Source organism: Chiloscyllium punctatum, chromosome 16, assembly GCF_047496795.1.
Source record: "Chiloscyllium punctatum isolate Juve2018m chromosome 16, sChiPun1.3, whole genome shotgun sequence".
In the NCBI taxonomy this organism is placed as follows: domain Eukaryota; kingdom Metazoa; phylum Chordata; class Chondrichthyes; order Orectolobiformes; family Hemiscylliidae; genus Chiloscyllium; species Chiloscyllium punctatum.
The window spans coordinates 2,766,354-2,790,024 of NC_092754.1; the positions used below are offsets into that span (position 1 = coordinate 2,766,354).

At 39.2% G+C, this 23,671-nt stretch overlaps 1 protein-coding gene across 3 annotated transcripts in view; it reads left to right on the forward strand.

The window, feature by feature from the left end:
• cfap74 (cilia and flagella associated protein 74) overlaps positions 1-23,671 on the forward strand; it is a 203,653-nt gene that overhangs the window by 26,996 nt on the left and 152,986 nt on the right. For all 3 annotated transcript variants that reach the window (XM_072585989.1, XM_072585990.1, XM_072585991.1), the window contains exon 5: positions 20,455-20,553. In XM_072585989.1, coding sequence (XP_072442090.1) covers positions 20,455-20,553 — 99 coding nt within the window. The remainder of the gene's footprint in view (positions 1-20,454; positions 20,554-23,671) is intronic.

The window sequence follows — 23,671 nt, forward strand, 5'->3', positions numbered from 1 at the left end:
CAAAAATGTGTGAGATTCCTTGTGGAGCCATTACCTACACATTCACACATGGGAATGAAACTGAGAGGCAATGCTGAGGAAGTCAGTTTCATTATGGGGCTGGAAAGATGAAGAAGTATTTCATATGGAGGAGGAGGGATTGAAGCTTGGCAAGTGAATGTGAACAAGTGAATGTGCTTGTGCTGTGCAACTAGTGCGAAGAAGATTTAGAGGGATGATGCGAAAATGCTCTCAGGATACATGCAGAAGAAGAGAATTTATTGAGGTGCACAGATTACTTCTTAGTTGAAAAGCATAAACTTCTGGTGCCCTACTTTATCCCATCTGGGAAGGTCAGTGAGTTTCTTCCCCCATTGTGTTCTACACCGTCCCTATGCATTGCTGGCCAATGCAGCTGGTATTCTATTCCTTTCTGTTTTCTGGTATGCATTATGCCCTGTTGCTTTTGAATTTTTTTCTCCTAATGTGACAAACAGCACCACTCTCATTGAGATTGTTACAGTTTGCAGCAGCGTTTCTATACGCATCAGTGTCCTAACGAAGGGTCACTCAACCGGAAACATTAACTCTGATTTCCCTCCACAGATGCTGCCAGACTTGCTGAGCTTTATCAGCAATTTATATTTTTATTTCTGATTTCAGCATCCGCATTTCTTTCGGTCTTTATTTGTCATAATCCCAACTGATTTTATCACTGGATAAGTTGGATCTCAGACTGAAACTAAAAGATTTTCCAAGCTATGGGTGGTTACCCTAAGTAAAAAGCAGTTATGGATGCTCCGAACTGAAAGCCTAATGCTTTACTCTGCTCGTAAAATCTCTCCCAATGTAAACAAATTCCCATTACACTCCAGGAGCTATTTCTACCATGCTATTTCTTAAAGACATTCAGACTTCGGAAAACCTGACAAATTAATTATTCAATCCCTTCATTCATGCAGACCAATGCTTACATGCCACTCATTCAAAATCTAAACTTTATAATAAATGATGTTAAAATATATATAGCGTTTTACATCACAATACTTTTATCAAACTTTTGTGAAGTCATTTGATTCAGTGATCATTCTGTCGCCATCTTATCGGAAGAGAAGGCAAGAAATGTATTAAGCAGTTGAGTTTTAAAATAAGCAACAGCAGTTAAGTCCACGGCAAGCTTCCATACCTAATACTTGGAAAGAATTTTACATAAACTGACAGCCAGTTTTAGCCTGTTAATATGAAAAAGCACCTGAAATAGCTAAAACAGTTCCTTAACTGCGCAAAAGAACCTAGGATCTGTTAATTACAATGGTTCTGCTAGGTTCTAGTTTTGCCTTCTTTTTCACAAGTTCCTGTCATCAGATTTTAACCTTTAGTTGTTTGGATTTACCAAAACTTGCTTTCATCTGGGTGTAGCTGCACAACTGCATGATGTCCAGAGTGTATTCGAGTGAAAACCTGTGGAAATCTAGGCATGCCAGTTCTTTGCATAACTGATTGCCTAAAGTTTGACTTGACTTGGGATTTAGGTGTTTTTCCAGATAGGCTACTATTTCAGGGTAGTAAAAAAAAATTAAAATCCACTTTTATTTCAGTAGATTCCTGGAGATTTTGACTTATTTATTTAAAGGTTGCATCCTTTCTTTCTGGCCATTTATTATGAATCCATTTCATTTTAGTTGACTGAATATCCTGTTTCCATTGCTTAGGATTATGGTATTTTCTGGAAGTGATTCCCAATATGTAATGGGCAATATTTCATGTTACTAGCAGCTTTCTGCATAAAAATTAGGAGTTGAACTTCACAAAGCCCTTTCCTCCTGGTAAAATTCACTCTAGATGCCTTTCCATCCCCTGCCTTTCCACCTTGCACCTGGAAATCTGTTGTCTCATCCAAGAGTGTTTACAGTGTTCTGAATACAGTTCAATAGGTCAGCAATAGAAATAGTTCTGTGCATCCACTGGATATAATCGTGAGAATGTATTTTGGACAGCCAAGTGTTCATTTTTAGTATGGAGATTATAATACTTTCGATTGAAACGATTATTTGATAATAGCATGACAGCCAGAGCAAAATTGTTTGCCCTGAAAATAAAAGGGTGTTGCATTATTTGCAACATCTTGCAATCAGGCAGCTCATTTGCACATGGCATGTTGTGAGGTTGGGAATGATCAATGGCAGTAATTAGAACATCTCACTGAGGGATTCTGACACTTTACTGCATCATTGCTCTTTCAGCTGTTTAGATTCAGACAAAAAATTTCCAGCAGATGTCTATGAACATGGATATCCGTATTACCAAATATGTTTATTTTTAGAACATGGTCTTCGGATATTTTGCAATGTTAAACAGTTAGCTATAGATGCATTAGTCTATTTTTCAAGTAATCGTTTAACTAATATAAATTTTCATTTCACTTCCATGTTAAGTCAGATTATTTAGATGTCTGAATGAACTCAATGTTGTTTTTAATACATTTCCAAAGTACATTTTCTTCTGTTTTCTTAAAATCCTACCTTTGTAAATACTACATGGTGTCATGCTAGAAATCATTCCCAACCTCGCAACATCAGGGATTCAGTTTTGATTCTACCCTTCAGGCTGTGTGGAGTTTTCACGTTCTCCCCAGGTATGCGTTTGGTTCCTCCAGGTGCTCTGGTTTCCTCCTACAGTCCAAAGATGCGCAGGTTAGGTGGATTGGCCATGCTAAATTGCCTCATAGTGTCCAGGGATGTGCAGGCTAGGTGAGTTAGCCAGGATAAATGATGTCTTACAGGGATAGGTTCTGGACCTTGCTTCAAGCCTATTCTTGATGTCATGTCTTCATTTTGCCACTTGGTGTTTTCAAATAATAGACATGTTCTTTCTTTAATTCAAGAAAACCTTCTGATTAGCTCATTCATGTAAACATGTGTTAACTCTGTTTCACTTGGAGAAAGATATAGCTTTGTCTTAAAAAGACTTCAAGCCTTTGTTGCTCCCAATCAGGGGAGAGGGCTGAAAAGAGGGGTTTCAGTTCATCTCTTCCAATTTGATCTTAACAGTAGTAATTGCATGATGCTGGTTCTCTGTAACCTATTTGGGATCTTATACATAAGATAACTCACTTGATTGTAACTGTCCTGAATAGATTAGATGATCCAATGAGAAAACTGATTGTATTTCAACACAGTGCCAGGGACCTGGGTTCGATTGCAGCCCTGGGTGATTGTCTGGGTGGAGTTTGCATGTTAGCCCCGTGTCTGGTTCGGTGCTCCGGTTTCCTCCCATAGTCCACAAACATACAGGTTAGGTGGATTAGCTATCCTAAATTGCCTCATAGTGTCCAGGGATGTACAGGCTAGGTGGATTAGCCAGAATAAATGATTTCTTACAGGGACAGGTTCTGGATCCCGGTGGGATGCTCTTCAGAAGGCCAGTGCAGACTCAATGGATCAAATGGCCTCTTTCTGTACTGTAGGGTTTATATGATTTTTCCTGCCATTTTGTATTTCAATATCAGGCACCATGCATACATGGTGGTATGTCAATAATTATAAATTCTAATTATTCATTATCTTAGGGCTTTCTGATTGATTGCAATTATCTATTTTATTACTGGGTAATAGTAAAAGCTAAAAAGAAATATACTTTATAATATATTTATGATATAAAATAATCATGAATTCAGATTTCATATGAATATAGATCAGGATCCATTTGTGATTTTGACTGACCGTTTGCCTGAGTATTAACTGACAAAACTTAAATGGCTGATCCTACGTATCTTTCATCGAATCAATTTAATTTTATAATATTCCTAAAGATGTCTTACTTATTTCAGATCTTTATTTCATCTCATACCAAAATAATTATTGTGGTTTGATTCTTTAATTATGTTGTTTCAGTGAAATTCTACAGTAATTTTCTGTGGATAGCCCTCCTGAATTTCTGAAAATGTCCTGTAGATGTTTACATTTCTGGATGAATCCAAAACTGAAGGTCACAAATATAACATAGTCACCAATAAATCAGGAGAAACCTCTTTACCCATATAGTGGGTAGAATGTGGAACCTGCTGCCTACATGGAGAACTTGTAGTGAATGGTAAAGATATACTTAAGGGGGAAGCTGGATAAGTATGCAAGGAAGTAAGAATAGAAGAACGCCCTGATAGAGTTAGGTGAAATATAACACAAAGAGCAACGTGCGCTTATACAGCACTTCTCACAGAGTAAAACATTGTCAGGCACTTCAAAGGAGTATAATCAGATGAAAATTGTTACAAAATGAAATAATGAGGCAAGATTCAGAAACAAGAATTTTGGTTTTTGGGGATGAGTGTATTATATTATTATGACCAGTGAGATGGGATGGTTTGGCAATAGAACATAGAACAGTACAGCACAGAACAGGCCCTTCAGCCCACGATGTTGTGCCGACCACTGATCCTCATGTATGCACCCTCAAATTTCTGTGACCATATGCATGTCCAGTAGTCTCTTAAATGTCCCCAGTGACCTTGCTTCCACAACTGCTTCTGGCAATGCATTCCATGCTCTCACAACTCTCTGTGAGAAGAACCCATCTCTGACATCCCCTCTATACTTTTCTCCAACCAGCTTAAAACTATGATGCCTCATGTTAGTCATTTCTGCCCTGGGAAATAATCTCTGGCTATGGACTCTATCTATGCGGCACGGTGGCACAGTGGTTAGCACTGCTGCCTCACAGCACCAGAGACCCGGGTTCAGTTCCCGCCTCAGGCGACTGACTGTGTGGAGTTTGCACATTCTCCCCGTGTCTGCGTGGGTTTCCTCCGGGTGCTCCGGTTTCCTCCCACAGTCCAAAAGATGTGCAGGTCAGGTGAATTGGCCATGCTAAATTGCCCGTAGTGTTAGGTAAGGGGTAGATGTAGGGGTGTGGGTGGGTTACGCTTCGGCGGGGCGGTGTGGACTTGTTGGGCCGAAGGGCCTGTTTCCACACTGTAAGTAATCTAATCTAATCTAATCTAATTATCTTGTATACCTCAATTAAGCCCCCTCTCCTTCTCCTTTTCTCCAATAAAAAATGTCCAAGCTCAGTCAACCTCTCTTCATAAGATAAGCCTTCCAGTCCAGGCAGCATCCTGGTAAACCTCCTCTGAACCCTCTCCAAAGCATCCACATCTTTCCTATAATAGGGCGACCAGAACTGGACGCAGTATTCCAAGTGCGGTCTAACCAAAGTTTTATAGAGCTGCAACAAGCTCTCACGACTCTTAAACTCAATCCCCCTGTTAATGAAAGCCAAAACACCATATGTTTTCTTAACAACCCTGTCCACTTGGGTGGCCATTTTAAGGGATCTATGTACCTGCACACCAAGATCCCTCTGTTCCTCCACACTGCCAAGAATCCTATCCTTAATCCTGTACGCAGCTTTCAAATTCGATCTTCCAAAATGCATCACCTTGCATTTATCCAGGTTGAACTCCATCTGCCACCTCTCAGCCCATCTCTGCATGCTGTCAATGTCCCGCTGCAGGCTACAACAGCCCTCTATACTGTCAACGACACCTCCAACCTTTGTGTCGTCTGCAAACTTGCTGACCCATCCTTCAATCCCCTCATCCAAGTCATTAATAAAAATTACAAACAGTAGAGGTCCAAGGACAGAGCCCTGTGGAACACCACTCACCACAGACTTCCAGGCAGAATATTTTCCTTCTACTACCACTCGCTGTCTTCTGTTGGCCAGCCAATTCTGTATCCAGACAGCTAATTTCCCCTGTATCCCATTCCTTCTGACCTTCTGAATGAGCCTACCATGGGGAACCTTATCAAATGCCTTGCTGAAGTCCATATACACCACATCCACAGCTTGACCCTCATCAATTTTCTAGTCATATCCTCAAAGAGCTCGATAAGGTTTGTGAGGCATGACCTGCCCCTCACAAAGCCGTGTTGGCTGCATTTAATCAAGCCATGCTCTTCCAGATGGTCATAAATCCTATTCCTCGGATCCTTTCTAACATCTTGCAGACGACAGACACGAGACTTACTCGTCTGTAATTGCTGGGGATTTCCCTATTTCCTTTCTTGAAGAGAGGAATTACATTTGCCTCTCTCCAGTCCTCATGTACGACTCCAGTGGAGAGCAAGGATGCAAAGATCTTCGCAAGTGGCGAAGCAATTGCGTTTCTCGTTTCCCAAAGCAGCCGAGGACAAATCTGGTCCAGGCCTGGTGACTTGTCAATCTTAATGTTTGACAAAATTTTCAGCACATCAGCTTCTTCTCTCTCTATCCACTCCAGCATGCACACCTGCTCTTCAAAGGTTTCATTCACTACAAAGTTCGTTTCTTTCATAAAGACCGATGCAAAAAACTCAATTAGGGCTTCCCCTACCTCCTCAGACTCCACACACAAATTCCCTATGCTATCCTTGATCGGCCCTACTCTTTCTTTGACCATTCTCTTATTCCTCACATAAGTGTAAAATGCCTTTGTGTTCTCCCTAATCCGTTCTGCCAAGCCTTTCTCATGCCCCCTCCTGGCTCTCCTCAGACCATTTTTAAGCTCCTTCCTCGCCTGTCTGTAATCCTCTAGAGCTGAGCTTGACCCTAACTTTCTCCACCTTATGTAAGCTACCTTTTTCCTTTTGACGAGAACTCCACCGCTCTCGTCATCCAAGGTTCCTTTATCTTACCACTTCTTGCCTGTCTCAGAGGGACATATTTATTTATCACTTGCAACAACTGTTCCTTAAACAGTCTCCACATGTCTATAGTGCCTTTACCATGGAACAATTGCTCCCAATCCATGCTTCCTAACTCTTGTCTAATCGCATCATAGTTTCCTCTTCCCCAATTAAATATCCTCCCATTTTGCCTAATCCTCTCCTTCTCCATAGCTGTGTAGAATGTGAGGCAGTTGTGGTCACTATCACCAAAATGCTCTCCCACCACAAGATCTGATACCTGCCCCGGCTCGTTTCCGAGCACCAAGTCTAGAATGGCCTCTCCCCTCGTCGGCCTGTCAACGTACTGAGTTAGGAAACCCTCCTGAACACACCTTACAAAAACAGCTCCATTCAAATCTTCTGCTCGAAGAAGGTTCCAATCAATATTGGGAAAGGTAAAGTCACCCAATCCACTTCTTAACCCCTTCTGGATCGATTGCAAGAAATATTTTACTTCTTTCTAGCTTGTAACTATGCACTTCAATTGAATCAAGGTCAAAATTAATGAAGCAAATGCAACATTTTTTTGAATGAAAGGAACAGAAATTTTATTACTTACTTACCACTAGACATAAACATAAACCATGATATTAAACACACATACACACAGACACCAACACAGGTACAGGGTTTAAAAAGAACTGTCACATACAGATAGGAAGAATACAGTAATTAGAATCCTGGAGTGATTAAATTTTGACCTAAGACTGTAGTTGTTCAATTGGTGATGATATCCTCAGTCGTGCAAATATAAAGATTATCTCGAGGCCATGGTCAGTGGTTGTTTCTCCGATTTGCTTTTTTAACCAGGCACTGTTTTCATGATGATGAGGAACAGGCAGAGAAAGACTTTCAATCCTTGCTGTTACAAATTTTTGTCTTTTGATAAAAAGGCAATTTTAATTCAGATAATTTTGTTTATTGGTTCCTGATCTTGTCTCAACCTATAGTCAAATAATCGCTGCAGCAATTTTAGATACATGATTAAAATCAAATGATGGAAGTGGAAAATTGAGTATTTATTTTACCACTATTGTGTCAGTATTCAGGCCCTGATAATCAGCGTTCCTTCAGTTGACCCAGCATTGTAAATGCATTGACATAAACTTCCTATAGCACCTGAATTATAATCATTATGTCAGGTTTTGTGAATACACTTGAACAGGCAAGAATCACGGCATTGTGCTTATCTGTGATGTTACATTTAACTGTCATGACCTGTTTGAAACTGAGTTTCAAAGTCACAATTCTTTTTAGAATGGAGAAGGAGAAATAATTATGTTGCAAACAATAAACGGCCAAAAGCAAAAAAACATTAGGTCTGATTGGCAACTCCAGTTCACAGAAAGTTTGTACTCCAATCTTCTCTCTGGCTGTTTGCAGCGATCTCCTGCATGCCCAAAATAATATTTGCCTTTGCTTCTTTTCCATCTCTCACTTCTGTCTGATATATATCTCATTGCAATTGTAATATGTCTGTGTGACTCCTAGTCTAACTCATATATGCATTTATATACATAATATTTCACTTTGTCCTTGATAGATATATCCATGGAGAAACTAAACTGTATATAACTATTCTGATGATGTCTTCCCCCTGTTTTCTGCTATGTTGTTAATTTTAAGTCTGAGATAGTTCATTTTTTGTTAAGTAAAGATATTAAGGAATTTGGGCCAAAGGCAGATATATGGAGTTAGGCCACAGATCAGCATTGATCTCATTGAATGGTGGAATAGGCTCGTGGGGCTCAATGGCCTAATTCTGTTCCTATCTTCCTATTTAATTCAGCAAAGCAAGTAGATGCTAAATGTAACAACAGATGTAACAGTCTTAAATAATTCTTAAACATTATCAATACTGGCTTAGAACTTAACATGCAATATTAATGTATGAATGGTTAATGTATTTTCATCACACACTTGTTTATTATTTTTAGCAGATATATTAACCCACTCAAAATAACTATACTCATTAAAATATTTGATAGTGGTTTGTTGTGTGAGTGTTCAAATATTGCTAGCAATTTCTTGGATATTTAGTTGTTTATTAGTTAGTATTTTGGCAACAAATACAGCCACTGGCTCATCTCCCTGCCTTTTTGGGTCACTTTACAGTTTTGTATAGTTGTAGTTACTAAATTATTAGCAAATATATCAAGGTTGAGTTTTTTTCAACATCACAGATGTTTTTAAGGAACATAATATATATCATCTCATAAAAAAGGTCACAACAGATACCCAGGTCTGTTGACCAATCAAATCATTGTTTTTTACTCCAAGACCTACCTACCTAGTAAAATATGGTCACCTTGATAATTTATAGAGGTAGAGCATCAACTGTACAATCTGAATATTGATATTGTCACCTTGCATTAAAGAGAGCGCATTACCTACTGTTTGATAGTTATCGTTTTTGCTGAATGATTGAAATTGAAACATTGAAATTGAGATTGTCGTGGAACCACTTTGATCATATTCACATTGGCCGATCAGCTTCACAAACGTCATGCCTGACGTAATCTTCATCAGGCCATCTTAATATGCTTACATGATGGGAGCTGGTAACTCCCACCACAGTTCAAAGATTTCGGTAATGAGGAGGAATGATTATGTCTTTAGGATTGAACTACTGAATGTTTCACTTTGAAATTAACAGTAAGGTCTTCCTACATTTAGTTTTGCTAAAAGTTTATGTTTCCATGTTGATTTTAGAAAATTAAGTTTCGTTCATCTTTTAGTTATTTATTTTTACTTTTGTCTTTAAATGGGATGTAGGCATTGTTGGCACAGCTGGTAATAGTTGAGTATCATTTATTGCCCTTTGAAAGCAGTTAAGGATTAGCCATATTGCTTAGGTTGGAGTGACATCTAAACAAGAACAGATAAGGGCAACAGATTCCTTCCCATAAAAAGCATTAGTGAATGAAATGGGTTTTTATGACAATCAATGATAACTTCAATGATAATTTATTTTGAATAATGAGTTGTATTTAAATTCCACCAATTGCTGAAATCTTGTCTGCAGAAATTAACCTGCACTTCTGCATTACCAATCCAGTGGCATTACTACTGTGTCACCATCTCCCCGTGGCTGCTCATAACCCCATGCCACCTAATGTCCACACTCACTCCCTCATGTTCCCTCATTCCCCCATGTCAAGTGAATGCTAATTCCCCAGTGTCCACCATGAACAAACCTCAAGAGCCTTTTAAAGATGAAATGGTTCACTTTCATTCATCGTGGGAAGTGGGCATTGCTGGCTGACAGTATTTATTGCCATCCCTAGTTCTCCTGGAGAAATTTGTGATGAGCTGACTCACTGCAATCCATTTGGTGTAGATAGACACAATGCTGACAGGGAGGGAGTTACTGGATCTTGTCCCATTAACACTGATGGAATCGTGATATATGTCCATGCCAAGATGGTGAGTGACTTGAAGAGAAACCTGCAGGTGACAGTGTTCCAATGTACCTGCTGCCCTTGACCTTTCAGATGGTAGAGGTTGTGGGTTTGTAAGCTGCTGTCTAAGAATGTCTGATAAATTCTGCAGTCCATGTTGTAATTGTATACACTGCAACAACTAAGTATCAGTGGTGGAAGGAGTTGATATTTATTGATATGGTGCAAATCGATAAGGCTGCTTTGCCTGAGTGAGGTTGAGCTTCTTGAGTTTTGTTGGAATTGCACTCATCCAGGCAAGTGGGGAGTATTCCATCACACTCCTGACTTGAATCATTAGATAATGGATAGGCTTTGAGGAGTCAGGAGATAAGTTACTCAATATAATACTCCTAGCCTCTGACCTGGCTTTTATTTTAGATTACTTACAGTTTGGAAACAGGCCCTTCGGCCCAACAAGTCTACACCGACCCGCCGAAGCGCAACCCACCCAGACCTATTGCCCTACATTTACCCTTTAACCTAACACTATGGGCAATTTAGCCTCACCAATTCACCTAACCTGCACTTTTTGGATTGTGGGAGGAAACCGGAGCACCCGGAGGAAATCCACGCAGACACGGGGAGAATGTGCAAACTCCACACAGAGAGTCGCCTGAGGCGGGAATTGAACCCGAGTCTCTGGTGCTGTGAGGCAGCAGTGCTAACCACTGTGCCACCGTGCTGCCCACAAGCATATTTATTTGGCAAATTCTGTTCAGTTTCTGCTCAATGATAACCCCAGGATGCAGATAGTGGGAGTTTCACTGATGGTACTGACATGGAATGTCAAGGGGCGATGCTTAGATTCTCTTCTATCAGTGAAGGTCATTGCCTGGCACTTGTGTGGCACAATGGCACTTCTCAGTTGTGAGATATTGTGTTATAGGCTATCTTTATTAATTCACTCACCTGTATTCATGAATATTCAATATAATATTAATATATTAAATTATTAACATAATATTCACTAACTGGGTTCCTGTTCATTCATTCACTAATTTAGCAGGGGATGGGAACCTAAATTGTAGTTTGAGTATACAGGAGGTTGAGAGTAGTGAGGTCAGAAATAAGGTTTCAAGGTCACAAGAAGGCACCAGCAAGCAAGAAGTTGGTTTGAAGTGTGTCTACTTTAACACCAGGAACATCGGTATAAAGTGGGTAAACCTGTAGCATGGATTGGTACCTAGGATTTCAGTGGTGTGGCCTGGAATTGTTATTGCAGGTTCTGGGATTTAGATGTTTCAATAAGAACAGAGAAAATGGTAAAAGGGCGGCGGTGGTGGTGGGGGGGGGGGGGGGGAGGGAGGGAGGTGGCATTGTTACAGAAGGACAGTATTACAGTTGCAGAAAGGACATTTGAGGACTCGTCCACTGAGGTTCTATGGGCTGAGGTTAGAAACAGGACAGGAGAGGTTACCCAGTTGGGAGTTTTCTGTAGATCTCCAAATAGTTCCAGAGATGTAAAGAAAAGGATAGCAAAGATAATCCTCAATAAGAGTGAGAGTAACAGGGTAGTTGTTATGAGGGACTTTAGCTTTCCAAATATTGACTAGGAATACTAAAGTTTAAGTACTTTAGATGGGTCAGTTTTTGTCCAATGTGTGCAGGAGGGTTTCCAGTATGTAGACAGGCCAACAAGGGGCAAGACCACATTAGATTTGGTACTGGGTAATGAACCAGGCCAGGTGTTAGATTTGGAGGGAGGTGAGCACTTTGGTGATAGTGACCACTTATTTACTTAAGTGATGGAAAGGGTTAAGTACATACTGCAGGGCAGAAGTTATAGCTGGAGAAAAAGCAATTACAATGTGATTAGGCAAGATTTAGGATACATAGGATGGGGAAGTAAACTGCAGGGGATGGGCACAATTGAAATGTGGAGCTTATTCAAGGAACAGTTACTGCGGGTCCTTGATAAGTATGTCCCTGTCAGGCAGGGAAGAAGTTGTCAAGCATGGGAGCCGTGGTTTACTAAGGAAGTTGAATATCTTGTCAAGAGGAAGAAGAAGGCTTATGTTTGGATGAGACATAAAGGCTTAGTTAGGACACTTGAGAATTACAAGTTAGCCAGGAAAGACCTAAAGAGAGAGCTAAGAAGAGCCAGGAGGGGACATGAGAAGTTGTTGGCAGTTAGGATCAAGGAAAACCCTAAGGCTTTCTGTAGGTATATCAGGAATAAAAGAATGCCGATACAAAGATTAGGACCAATCAATAATAGCAGTGGGACGTTTTGCGTGGAGTCAAAGGAGATAGCGGAAGCGCTAAATGAATACTTTTCATCAGTTTTCACACGAGAAAAAGACAATGTCAAGGAGGATATGGAGATACAGGTTAAATCTGTTATGCTGTTTAACACACAAGTAGTCCTTTTTTTTGTAACCACAGCAGGTGGACACCTCTTCTGCCTTGTGCTGCACCTGGCATTCTTTCCCATCCTCTTCAGTAAACTGCTGAAGGTCTAATATAGCTCTCATTATGAAGATTTTATACTGATAAACTCTAGCAATAATGACAGCATCAAAGCCATTTACTCTCAAGGGGTTAACCTCTTATAAAACTTCTTTTCATGCCTCTAATACTTTAATAGCCCCTAAGTTATGTTATGAAGATATGGGTGTACCTTTAAGAGAGTTAAAAACAGCAGAACTACCAGACATAGCACCAAGTGTTCTCAATAAGGCAACAATGTAACACTGGGTCGACCAACCCGATTAGTTCACCACATGGAGACAAAAACAAACTCGAATTCGGTTAATCAGTTTAAATTATACCCCCCAAAAATACCAATTTCCAATCCAGTTTGAATTGAGTATATTGACAGTCTTAAAAGCCAATGACACAATATGATGCTGTGGGGTATAAGACGGGGGGAGGGGTGGGTGGTGGTGGTAATTGAACAGTTGAGAGGAGAACTGCCAATTCCTAGCATGTAACAGACTGCTTGAAAAAAAGATCTCTCTTAAAAGTACCTTTTCGATGAGTAACCTGTGATACAGAAATTCCTAACAAGGAGAAAAGAAGACACAGGAAGATCCGAAGACAAGAACCTACAGCTGCCTGATTTTTTGATAAGATGTGTTGTTTTGTAAATCTTAATTGAGAGTTTTATCGGACTAATATTATAGCAGGGAATGTAAAAGATAGGTTAGAGAAAGAAATTGTAAACGGTGGTTAATTAATTATTCTCTGTTATACCTTAAGAAACAAAGTTGTTCATTTTTGTTTTACATAGTTCTTAGCCACTCGAATTTTTACTGCACGGGATAAATCTTTTCTGTGTTGCTGGTTTTAAATCAAGCAGGGGAGTTTATCCCGTGTCGTAACAGTTTTCAATTTTCCCCCAGTCTTAGACCCCAGAGCATTGGATTATGTCATTGGCTTTTAAGATTGTGAATATACTCAATTCAAACTTGATTGGGAATTGGTACTTTTTTGGGATATAATTTAAACCGATTGGCCGAATTCGAATTTGTTTTTGTCTCCAGGCAGTGAACTAATTGGGTTGTTTGACCCAGTGTTACATTGTTGCCTTATTGAGAACACTTGGTGCTGTGTCCAGTAGTTTTGCTGTTTTTAACTCTCTTAAAGGTACACCCACATCTTCATAACAATTATCAATTAAACTGAGTTCAGGGCCCCCTTTTAAGATAATGATAGCTTTGAAACTCTGACAAATGTTCATAATGAGATGTCAACAACTAACTGTTGAAACAGATGCTCCACAAGCTGTCCAGTCAATCATAACAGTTCAGCAGAGTTTTTAAAAATAATTACAGACAGCTACAGATAGTTGTTTTTCTATAGTTTAAAAGAGTGGGCAGACTTAAAATATTTCAGATCGTGGCAGTTAAACATATCTCATCCACCTTTCAAAAACATTTATGCCTACTTCATCAGTTTCTTTTACATTCACAATGCAGTTTAAGGCCTTTGCAACAGTCGAAGTGAGAGCTGTTCAGCTAAGTTCAGCTTGTCCTTCTGCAATGATATGTGCCTCTAAGAGGTTTGTTTTGTACTAGTTTCATTTAGAGAGAGAGAGAGAGAGATAGGAGACACGTGCCAAGCAGTCTCTGAGAAGGTAAATAACCTGTAAAGCCTTGCTGTTTTTTAAGTTTGTAAAGCCTTGTTTTTTTTTAAGTTGGAATAATAGAAGCAGCCTGAATGGATGTGATCGAATCCCACAGAACCAGGGAGTTTAGCAGTTGTTCTTGGGGTTTTGAAAAAGTGAAAGCTATTCTTTCCCTGTCTAGATTACAGACAAAAGCTGGGGGTTCTCTGCCTGCTACTGGATTGCATGTAAGACAATCTGTTTTCTGAATTTGCCTTTTGGCAAGGATGTGGTTATGGGATGTTACTATATATTTGAACATTTAATGAGTAATAGTTACAGTATCTATTATTGTGTTAAGTTTTCCCATAGAATTATTTCCGATTACTTCTTTCTTTTGTTGTATTTAAACTATAGTGGATGAATAAAGTGTGTTTCGTTTTAAATCCATTAGTTTGACCAGTCAAATTGCATCTGGAACACAAAACCTTATATTTACCTTTAAAATAAGAAAAATTAGGGTCTAGACTATTTTCTGAATATTGTGAGGGGGCTTGGTCTGATCCATAGCACTTCTGAGTTTGTATTTCCCTCCTGTGTGAATCATGCCTCTTCCTTTCCCTGTACAGTAATGGCAAAAATAGGATCTGTTGGTGATGAGAGTGGGACTTTCATGTATTTGTAAAAGCCCCCAGCATCCTCTCAACTCTTCCAGGATCTGGCACAAAATTTTCATATGCAGATTTCAGAATGCCACTTTGTGGTTTTATGCCAGATGCCAAATAAATAGATAGATTTTTAAAAACAATTTGCACATTTTCAGAATAAGAGAAACTTAGAAGTTGGTGCCAAGATACAGAGAAGGTTTGCAACCTTTTCTACAGCACTACAAGCTATTCAAGAGTTTTTTTTAAACCAACAATTTGAAATGTCTAAAATACAGGACAAGTAGACATAACTGCACAGTGCATGAAGAGAAAATGTTACTTTAACATCAGCAAAATTATCTTACACTTTCTAGAGTTATTTAGTTTTAACATTGATAATTGAAACTTTGATGCTTGTCAAAACAAATGGAATAAAAATATTTATTTAACAAAATTATATATTTTTGACTTTGTCAAAATTTCAGTAAATTAGTTGATTTTAATTGAGAAATTAGAATCCAACCACTGAAAGATTAGTTACAAATTTTACAAGACAGAGATGCAATTTGGGGAAAAAGGTAAATAGTGGTTTTGACTTACTACAGAAGGCTTCGTTTAATTTGTTGCTAAATATTTGTCATAATTGAGATGAAGAATATGATCTGAATTTTTTCCCTTTGTTTCCCTTCAATTAGTAATCATTTTTAAAAATCATAAATTTTTACGATACCACAGTATCTTATTGTTTGTCTTTTGTTATGAAATTGTTGTGTGACACATTCAGTATAACTGTCTAAATTCAGTTCTTCTCTTCCTTATCCTAATGAGGCATTAACCTGTTTCATGTAATTTGGTTAATCCCTTCTCTAAACTAAACTAAAATAACTTGCATGAAAATGTTAAGCATTCACATGCTGGTAATTTCAACATGACTAAAGGCAGAATTGTCTTCTCCCTGTATGGTGTGATTAATGGTAAGCAAGATTACAACTGGGTGAGAGTGAAAAGATTAGATTCTTGATTTCAAGAAGAACTCACCTCCCAAGTTCAGGATGTCACCCGAGTGACAGCAAGCTCATTTACATACATTTGCATCTCACTAATACCCAACATTACACTTCTAATTTTCCTCTCCTACATTAGGAAACTAAAAGACACAAAAGTTTGACAAGTAAAACAGAGGGTGCCTGGTGACTTGGCTTGACAGCCTTTGTTGCAGCTCATGGAATAGCTGTGCCAGCTATCTACCTTCTCTTTACATGGAACTGCTTCTTCTGTACAACGTCCCTGCTTGGTTAGTGGCAACAATCCTCTTTAGCCCTTCATCCATGCAACTTGGCATCAGCAGAGTACAAGCCTCACAATATCGCCATGTTTTTTCCATGACCAGCTCAGCCATCACCTCAGGGCATCAACCATTTGTTCTGGGGCTGAGGGACACCTAGGACTTGAATGCTTCTGCAAGATTGGTTTGACCCTCAGGGATAGCCAGGCATCTCACATATCTGTACATGATTTTTTTTTGCTGACATGGAACCAGACATTTTATGCTACTTAACTTGCTTTTACGTACATAAGGTTTTTAGCACTAACATAAGTATTTAGGCATAAGGAGCAGGTAATTCAGCATTTCACACCCACTTTGGCATTTAACATGATCATGGCTGATTGTATCTTGCTCTCAACTCCACTTTTCTGCCTGCTCCCCATAGCCCTTTATCCCACTTTTCATCAGAAAACATATCTATTTTTTTCTTGAATCTGTTTATTGATTCTGCCTCCAGTGAACTCCAGGGCAGTGAGTTCCACAGATTCACAACCTTCTGAGAGATGTCATTTCTTCTCATTTCAGTTATTATCCTATCTCCTCCCACTCTATGTCTATGACCTCTTGTTTGAGACTGTCCCAAAGGAGGAACATCTGTTCAATGTCCACTTTATCAATCCCCTTTAACATTCTGTATACCTCAATCAGATTCCCTACCATTCTTCTGAACTCCAGTGAGTACAAGCCCAAGCTATTCAACCACTTCTCGTACAACAGCCCTTTCATCCTGGAATCAAGCTGGTGACCCACCTGTGAACTGCCTCCAGTGCCAGCACATCCTTCCCCAAGTAAGGGGAATGAAACCAGACACTGTACATCTATGTGGTCTCACCAACATGGTTGTAACCACATTTCTATACTTTTATAATCCAGTCCTTTTGCAATAAATGCCAGGATTCCATTTCCCTTTCTGATTAAATGTTGTAGCTGCATACCCATTTTTTGCAATTCATGCACAAGGACACCGAGATCTCTCTGCACTGATACACTTTGAATCTGCTTCCCATTTAAATAATTAATTGCCCTTTTATTTTTCTGGCCAAAATGGACAATTTAGTACTTCCCACATAAAACTCTCTCTGCCAGGTTCTGGCCCATTCTCTGAGCCTATCAATATCCATCTTAAGCCCTTTATCTCCTTATCACAGCCTGCTTTCCCACCTATTTTAATATCATCCATAAGTTTTGCTGTGTTACATTCTGCTTTCTGTCTGTCAGCCAATCCTCTATCCAAGCCAATACTCTACAAGCCTTTAACCCTCTTCTAGATCAGTCTTTTATTCAGCACCTTGTCAAATGACTTCTGGAAGTCTAGATCTACCACATCCACTGGATCCCCATTGTCCACCTTGCTGGTTACATCCTTAAAGAATGCCAACAAATTTGTAAGGCGTGACTTGGCCTTCATGAAACTGTGCTGATACTGGTGAATTGAGCTTTGGTTCACCAATGTTGAGTTATCTCTTCCTTTATGATTGACTTCAGCAACCTCCCCACGACAGAGGTCAAACTAACTGGTCTATAGTTTCCCACATTTTCCCTATCGTACTTAAAGTGTAATAAAAATTCATGATACGTTATTGTTATCATTTGGAAACTTGGTTCTCATGTGGAGAGAATCTTGTTCAGTCTTAAATTTGATTTGTATTTCTATATTGTTTGGGTTAAGATGAATAACACTTCGATTTCTTTTTTGAGTTTTATAAATAACACTAGGGTGTCTGGAGATGCATTTACTTGCATGTAAATGGGTCTTTTTGAAAACAAAACCTGGAAGTGAATGGTTCAGTGTGTCAGGAAAACTAGGTAGAAGTGATGGGGGAGTGGGGGGGGGGGGGGGGGGGGTGTAGCGGGGGAGGTGGAGTGGAAATGAGCTATTGCCAAGATGTCCAATAACATAGGAAGGCAAAGATATAAACAGTTTCCTTTCAGAAAGAGAGAACATCCAGAAGGTCAGTGAGTGTGCAGGCAGAAAAACCTCATAAGAACAATAGGGCAATTTAGCAGTTTCCTAAGTGGTCAGGCAGGAGAAAAGTCCTGAGTGATTTAATGTCAGTAAGTGAAAGCAGATGCTGTGAAAGAGTTTAAAGAACTAATTTTAAGAACTAAGTATGCTATGCTGGCAGTTTTCTAAATGATCTTAAGAAAAGACATTAACCAAAGAAGATTGCATCAGTGAAAGCAGAATTTTGTTATGAAGAAATCAACATGCCAACTGAACTGAAAACTTTAAAGTGGAAACAGGCTGACCCTTCCCTGTGGGTTGAGTATCTGTAAGATTGTTGAGGTAAAAAGGTGGAATAATTTTTTCTAATACTTGTAATAAAAACTTTAGCTTCTATGCAATAAACATTGATGTTCTTCTGCTAAAAGTATATTGGCAGCCTCCTGTGAAAATGTTCAGTGACTGACCGGCAAGATGACCAAATTGTAAAAATAAGATTAGTGGTCAGTTAAGCCAGATTTAACTCTGGGACCTCACTTTTGCAGTAATAATAACATTGGGATCATAAGCAATGTTTCTCTAATCTAGATAGAGAAACCACTGAGAAAAATCTCAATGCTGCAAAATTATTGGTGCATCCTCTGAGGGTTCATTGCCTTTCTCCTCAAATGATGTGGAGATGCCGGTATTGGACTGGAGTGGACAAAATTAAAAATCACACAACACCAGGTTATAGTCCAACAGGTTTATTTGGAAGTACTAGCTTTTGGAGCACTGCTGCCTCATCAGGTAGCTAGTGTCACAGGCTACATAGTGCCTACATAAGAGGGGAGATGGAAGTATTTAGAGAAAATGTACAATAGCTTATGCAAAATTAGCACTGGTGGTAATGAGAGAAAAGCATACCACAATTGACATTACTGGATTGGTTATCCATTGGTATTTCCCCATGAGCACACGAGTGATTCTAGTCTTTCCTGTTCTGCCTCACTGTCTTCTTCTCATGGGCAGTAGAAGCTTTATGTCTACTAATCCCCCACCTGTCTTCGACATCTAACCCAGTTGTGAGCCAGTTTCTGTTGCAATGAGATGAAGGGAGGGATTGAATGTGATGGAACTGGATGCAAGAGCAGTCAGTGATCATACATAACAGGAGAGGCAATTAAGCTTTCCTGTTGAGTTTGTAGGAAGCCCAGTGGACAGGTTACAGAGGACAAAGTGGGTGTCAGCCTTGAGTGGACATGATGCATGTGATGCTGAGTCCATCAGCCTTTGTGAGAGGCATCTGCAGTGAAACTATTAGACTGAGTGCTGGCCTTCAAGTATGAATTAGTAGGAAGTGTAGTAGATCACGGTGGGCGGCACGGTGGCACAGTGGTTAGCACTGCTGCCTCACAGCACCGGAGACCCGGGTTCAATTCCCGCCTCAGGTGACTGACTGTGTGGAGTTTGCACGTTCTCCCCGTGTCAGCGTGGGTTTCCTCCGGGTGATCCGGTTTCCTCCCACAGTCACAAAGATGTGCAGGTCAGGTGAATTGGCCATGCTAAATTGCCCGTAGTGTTAGGTAAGGGGTAAATGTAGGGGTATGGGTGGGTTGCGCTTCGGCGGGTCAGTGTGGACTTGTTGGGCCGAAGGGCCTGTTTCCACACTGTAATGTAATCTAATCTAATCATTGACTTTCTTTCACTGCGGTCATCCCTCTTGACCCAGGAGAAAATATGAGTTGGTCTATCAGGTTGGCAGGGATTGGTGGCATGGCTTCTTTCTGCAATCAGACAGGAAGCAGATCAATCTTACCATCAGTGTCTCCAGATCCTTCTTTCAGAACCATGTGTTCACAGTATGGAAGTGAGCACCACAGTGTGATGCATCAAACCTGGCTTGCAGCATCTGAACCAGTTGGGGTTTATAAAGCCACTGGAGTCTTGAAACCCAGAGGTCCTGGCTATGATAAACATGTCAATCACATTATTCAATGAGAAACATGTCCAACATCTCGCTTGCATAATTAATAAGATGAAAGACAAACCCAGCCTTATTGCAAGATAACTCGCCCAGTCCATGGCAGTGTAGACATTGTGAAACTCCCTTGTCACCACACCTTAACTGCAAATCAGAAAATCCATCCTTACATTCTATGCTGAAACTTGAAAAGCATAATTGTTGCTTTTCATTTTATAGTGTTGGAATGCAGCCTCAGTGCACAAAGGCAAACTGTTGCAGTTTCACTCAGTCCAAATGCAGCTTAATGATTCAATTGGAATAATAGTATTTCCTGAAATGTTTGATGCATGTTATTTTGAAAACTGTCTACTTACCTTTGCGTGTTTTTATACTGACATATCTTCTAATTTTAGACAAGAATTAAAAGAATGCTGCATGAGAATAGAAACTTTGGAGAGAGAGAGGAAGGAGGTGGAGGAAGATATTCAACAGCAGGAACATGCCAACAATAAGTATGTAAAGGTTTTGCTATTTAGTTCATCGTATCATGTCTCTGTATGAATCAGATTCTTTGTACATCCACTAAAATTAATATTGCTTATTAGTTATTAAATATATTCACAATTTACTCTGTTCTTTTCGTAAGATCTTAACTTATCTCACTTGTTTTTTTCTCCCTTTCTCACAACATGGGAATCAACTTAGCTTCTTGATGTTGGCTGCACAATATGGATAAAGAATTCTAATATAGTTTAATTTTCTTTCTTCTGACAACTAAAATGAGTATTATGAATTGTCTTTATACAGTTGTCATTGCTTTATGCTTAAAAAAACATTTATTTGTTTTTTAAAGTATCGTACAAATAATGAACTTTGAAGATGAGCAAACAGCTTAAGACTTCTAAATATATTGGATTGAAAAAAACAACTCCCACCATTTGTTCCTTAACTTCAGAATACCCAAGGATGTTTTTCAGCCAATGAAATCGTTTTTTGCTGTAATGCAAAAAACTTCAGCAGCCAATCTTTCTCACTGCAGGATTGCATGAACAGTACTGTAACACTAGCAAGTTGACCATTCTTTACAAGTGTTGGCTGAGAGATAAACAAACCAGGACATGGCAAAGCAGTCACATCCACTTCTTTAAAATAGTGGCTTTGGATCTTTTACATCCAATGGAAAATACAAACCAGAGTACAGTTTAATGCCTCACCTAATGGATGGAGCCTCCAACACATGCAGAACTACCTCACTGCATTGGCGTGCCAGTGTAGCTTATGTGCTTAGATGTACAGAGTGGGACTTGAACCCACAACAGTGGGACTTGAACCCACAACAGTATGACTCAAGTGAAAGTAAACTACTAATCCATGACTGATAGATTATAACAATGTTGTATAGAATATCAATTACTTCAATTTATTGTAGTACAGAACTTAAGTATTGCTGAAGAAAAGGCATGCTGTGGAAGTTTCAACAAGCTTGATTAGTATGTACGCAGCATTACTCAATTATTCAATGCCTTTACTGCTCTTATGTGAATGTTGGAAACACTGAAGGTTTTATTATTGATCCCTATTTCAAACTCCATTCTCTAGCTACCAGTTCCATCCTTTTCCCTGGCTGAGTTTGACATTAAACCAATTTGTTCAAATCTTGGTGTCAAATTTCCACCAGCTATTTCAACTTCAATAATGTTGCCTTGTCTAAGCATTTCTGCTCCTGAAATCTTCATTCATTCCTTTACTGCTTTACTGCATACCTGACTATTCCAACATTGTCTGATTACCCAAAACTCTTCTGCTGTGTCATAATTACTGATTGACATTGGCTCCCAATCAATTTGTGTCTTGATCTAAACATTATCATCCTTGCTTTCAAATCCCTCAATGGCTTGACTACTCCCTATTTTTATATTCTCCAGCAGCTTCAAAATACTTCGAGATCACTGCAGTAATCTAATTCTAGTCTCTTGAGCAATTTAGTCACTGTCCCATTGATAGTCATTCCTTCAGATGTCTGGTCCTTGAGCTCTGGAACTCTCTTCCTAAACCTCTCTGCCTCTCTCTCTCTATCCTCCTTTCTCCTCCTTTAACATACTCCTTAAAACTTCCCTCTTCGACCAAGTTTTTAGTCATCCATATGAATATCTCCTTTTGTGGCTCAGTGTCCTGTTAAGCGCAATGGAACATACAGTAATGTTAAATGCTCTAAGTAAATATAATTTATTGATAACATATATGCATTAATTGACGGTCCTAGTACATTGCATATTGAACATTGTGATGGAAGGATTTTGATAGTGGGGAATTTAACAATGGGACTGCTATTGCATGTCAAGGGGCGATGATAAGATTCTCTTTTGTTAGAGATGGTCATTGCTTCAGTACTTGTGGGTCATGAATGGTATGTGCTACTTGTTACACCAAACCTGGATATAGTCCAAGTCTTTCTACATTTGAGCATGAAATGTTGTAGTGTCTTAGGAATCACAAATGGTGCGAAACATTGTGCAATCATCTCCATTTCTGACCTAAAAATGGAAGGGTATTCATGTTCAAACCGTTGGTCTCATTTATTCTGCACACTTGATTAGTTCAGGCGATACTCACCACTTCTGCCTGGTCCCCAACACTAAGAAAATGGCTTGTTCTGGCTGACTCTCTTTTTTTAATAACTGCCTCCTTGGCATAGATGTTAAGTCTTTTTACAATTCCTTGGCATTGATTTTAACTTCAAGCAAGGTTAGATCAAACAATGTATTTGAGAAAGGCACTCAGTAAAATAAAGTTCTTTTTAATTTCACGGCCTAGAATACTTAATCAGTCCATTTTTCTACCCATTATTTGTAAAAAGAGACTACTCAGCAGCTGTTGGTAGATAAAGATCAAGCAGTTTTTGGTTTCTCATCAGCTTGCAGCGAAGTGGTGAGAGAATTGTTTTGAGAAGGAAGAGAGGAGTGTGCCTGGAGTAGGAAAGTTTGCGGCTCTCCTTGGCAAATCTGGAGGAGTCTCTTCACTTGAACTAATGGAAATAGTATCAAAGAATGAAAGGAAGAGCAGATAAATGATCTATTATAATCATAATTTTAACTGGATATCTCTTTGGTTTTGATCAGATAGGGGGCTAATTTTTACCATATTGTCCATTGAGTTGTGTTTATAGGCATTTCCTCCATCAAATGCTTCTGCACCAGCCTCAATTTGGTTGCCTTCCTCACAACCTGAACTAGATTTGTTTTAACTTAAACCCCATAAGTGAAGTCTATCTGAATTGTGTAATTTCTTTACCATATGTGAAACATTCCTTTTCCAATCCTCCTCAGATCCCTCATTGACCTGTTCTTTTGAAATATTGATGACTACAATTTCCCATTTCTACTTATTCCTCATTATGTATTTTGTCCACCATTAATTTTTATCTTCCCCTGCCTGGATTCTCTCTCTCCATCTGTGACGATGAGCTTCCACTTATACTGATTACAATGCTACTCAGCATCAATTTCTCTTTTTTTCTGAATGTATAAGAAGGAGAAATGGATCTGATTTTATGCTCCTCCTCTCTGACGATACTATGGCTTTAAGAGATATATTTTGTCCTGATTTTTTTAATGAAAAAAGGTTGTGACA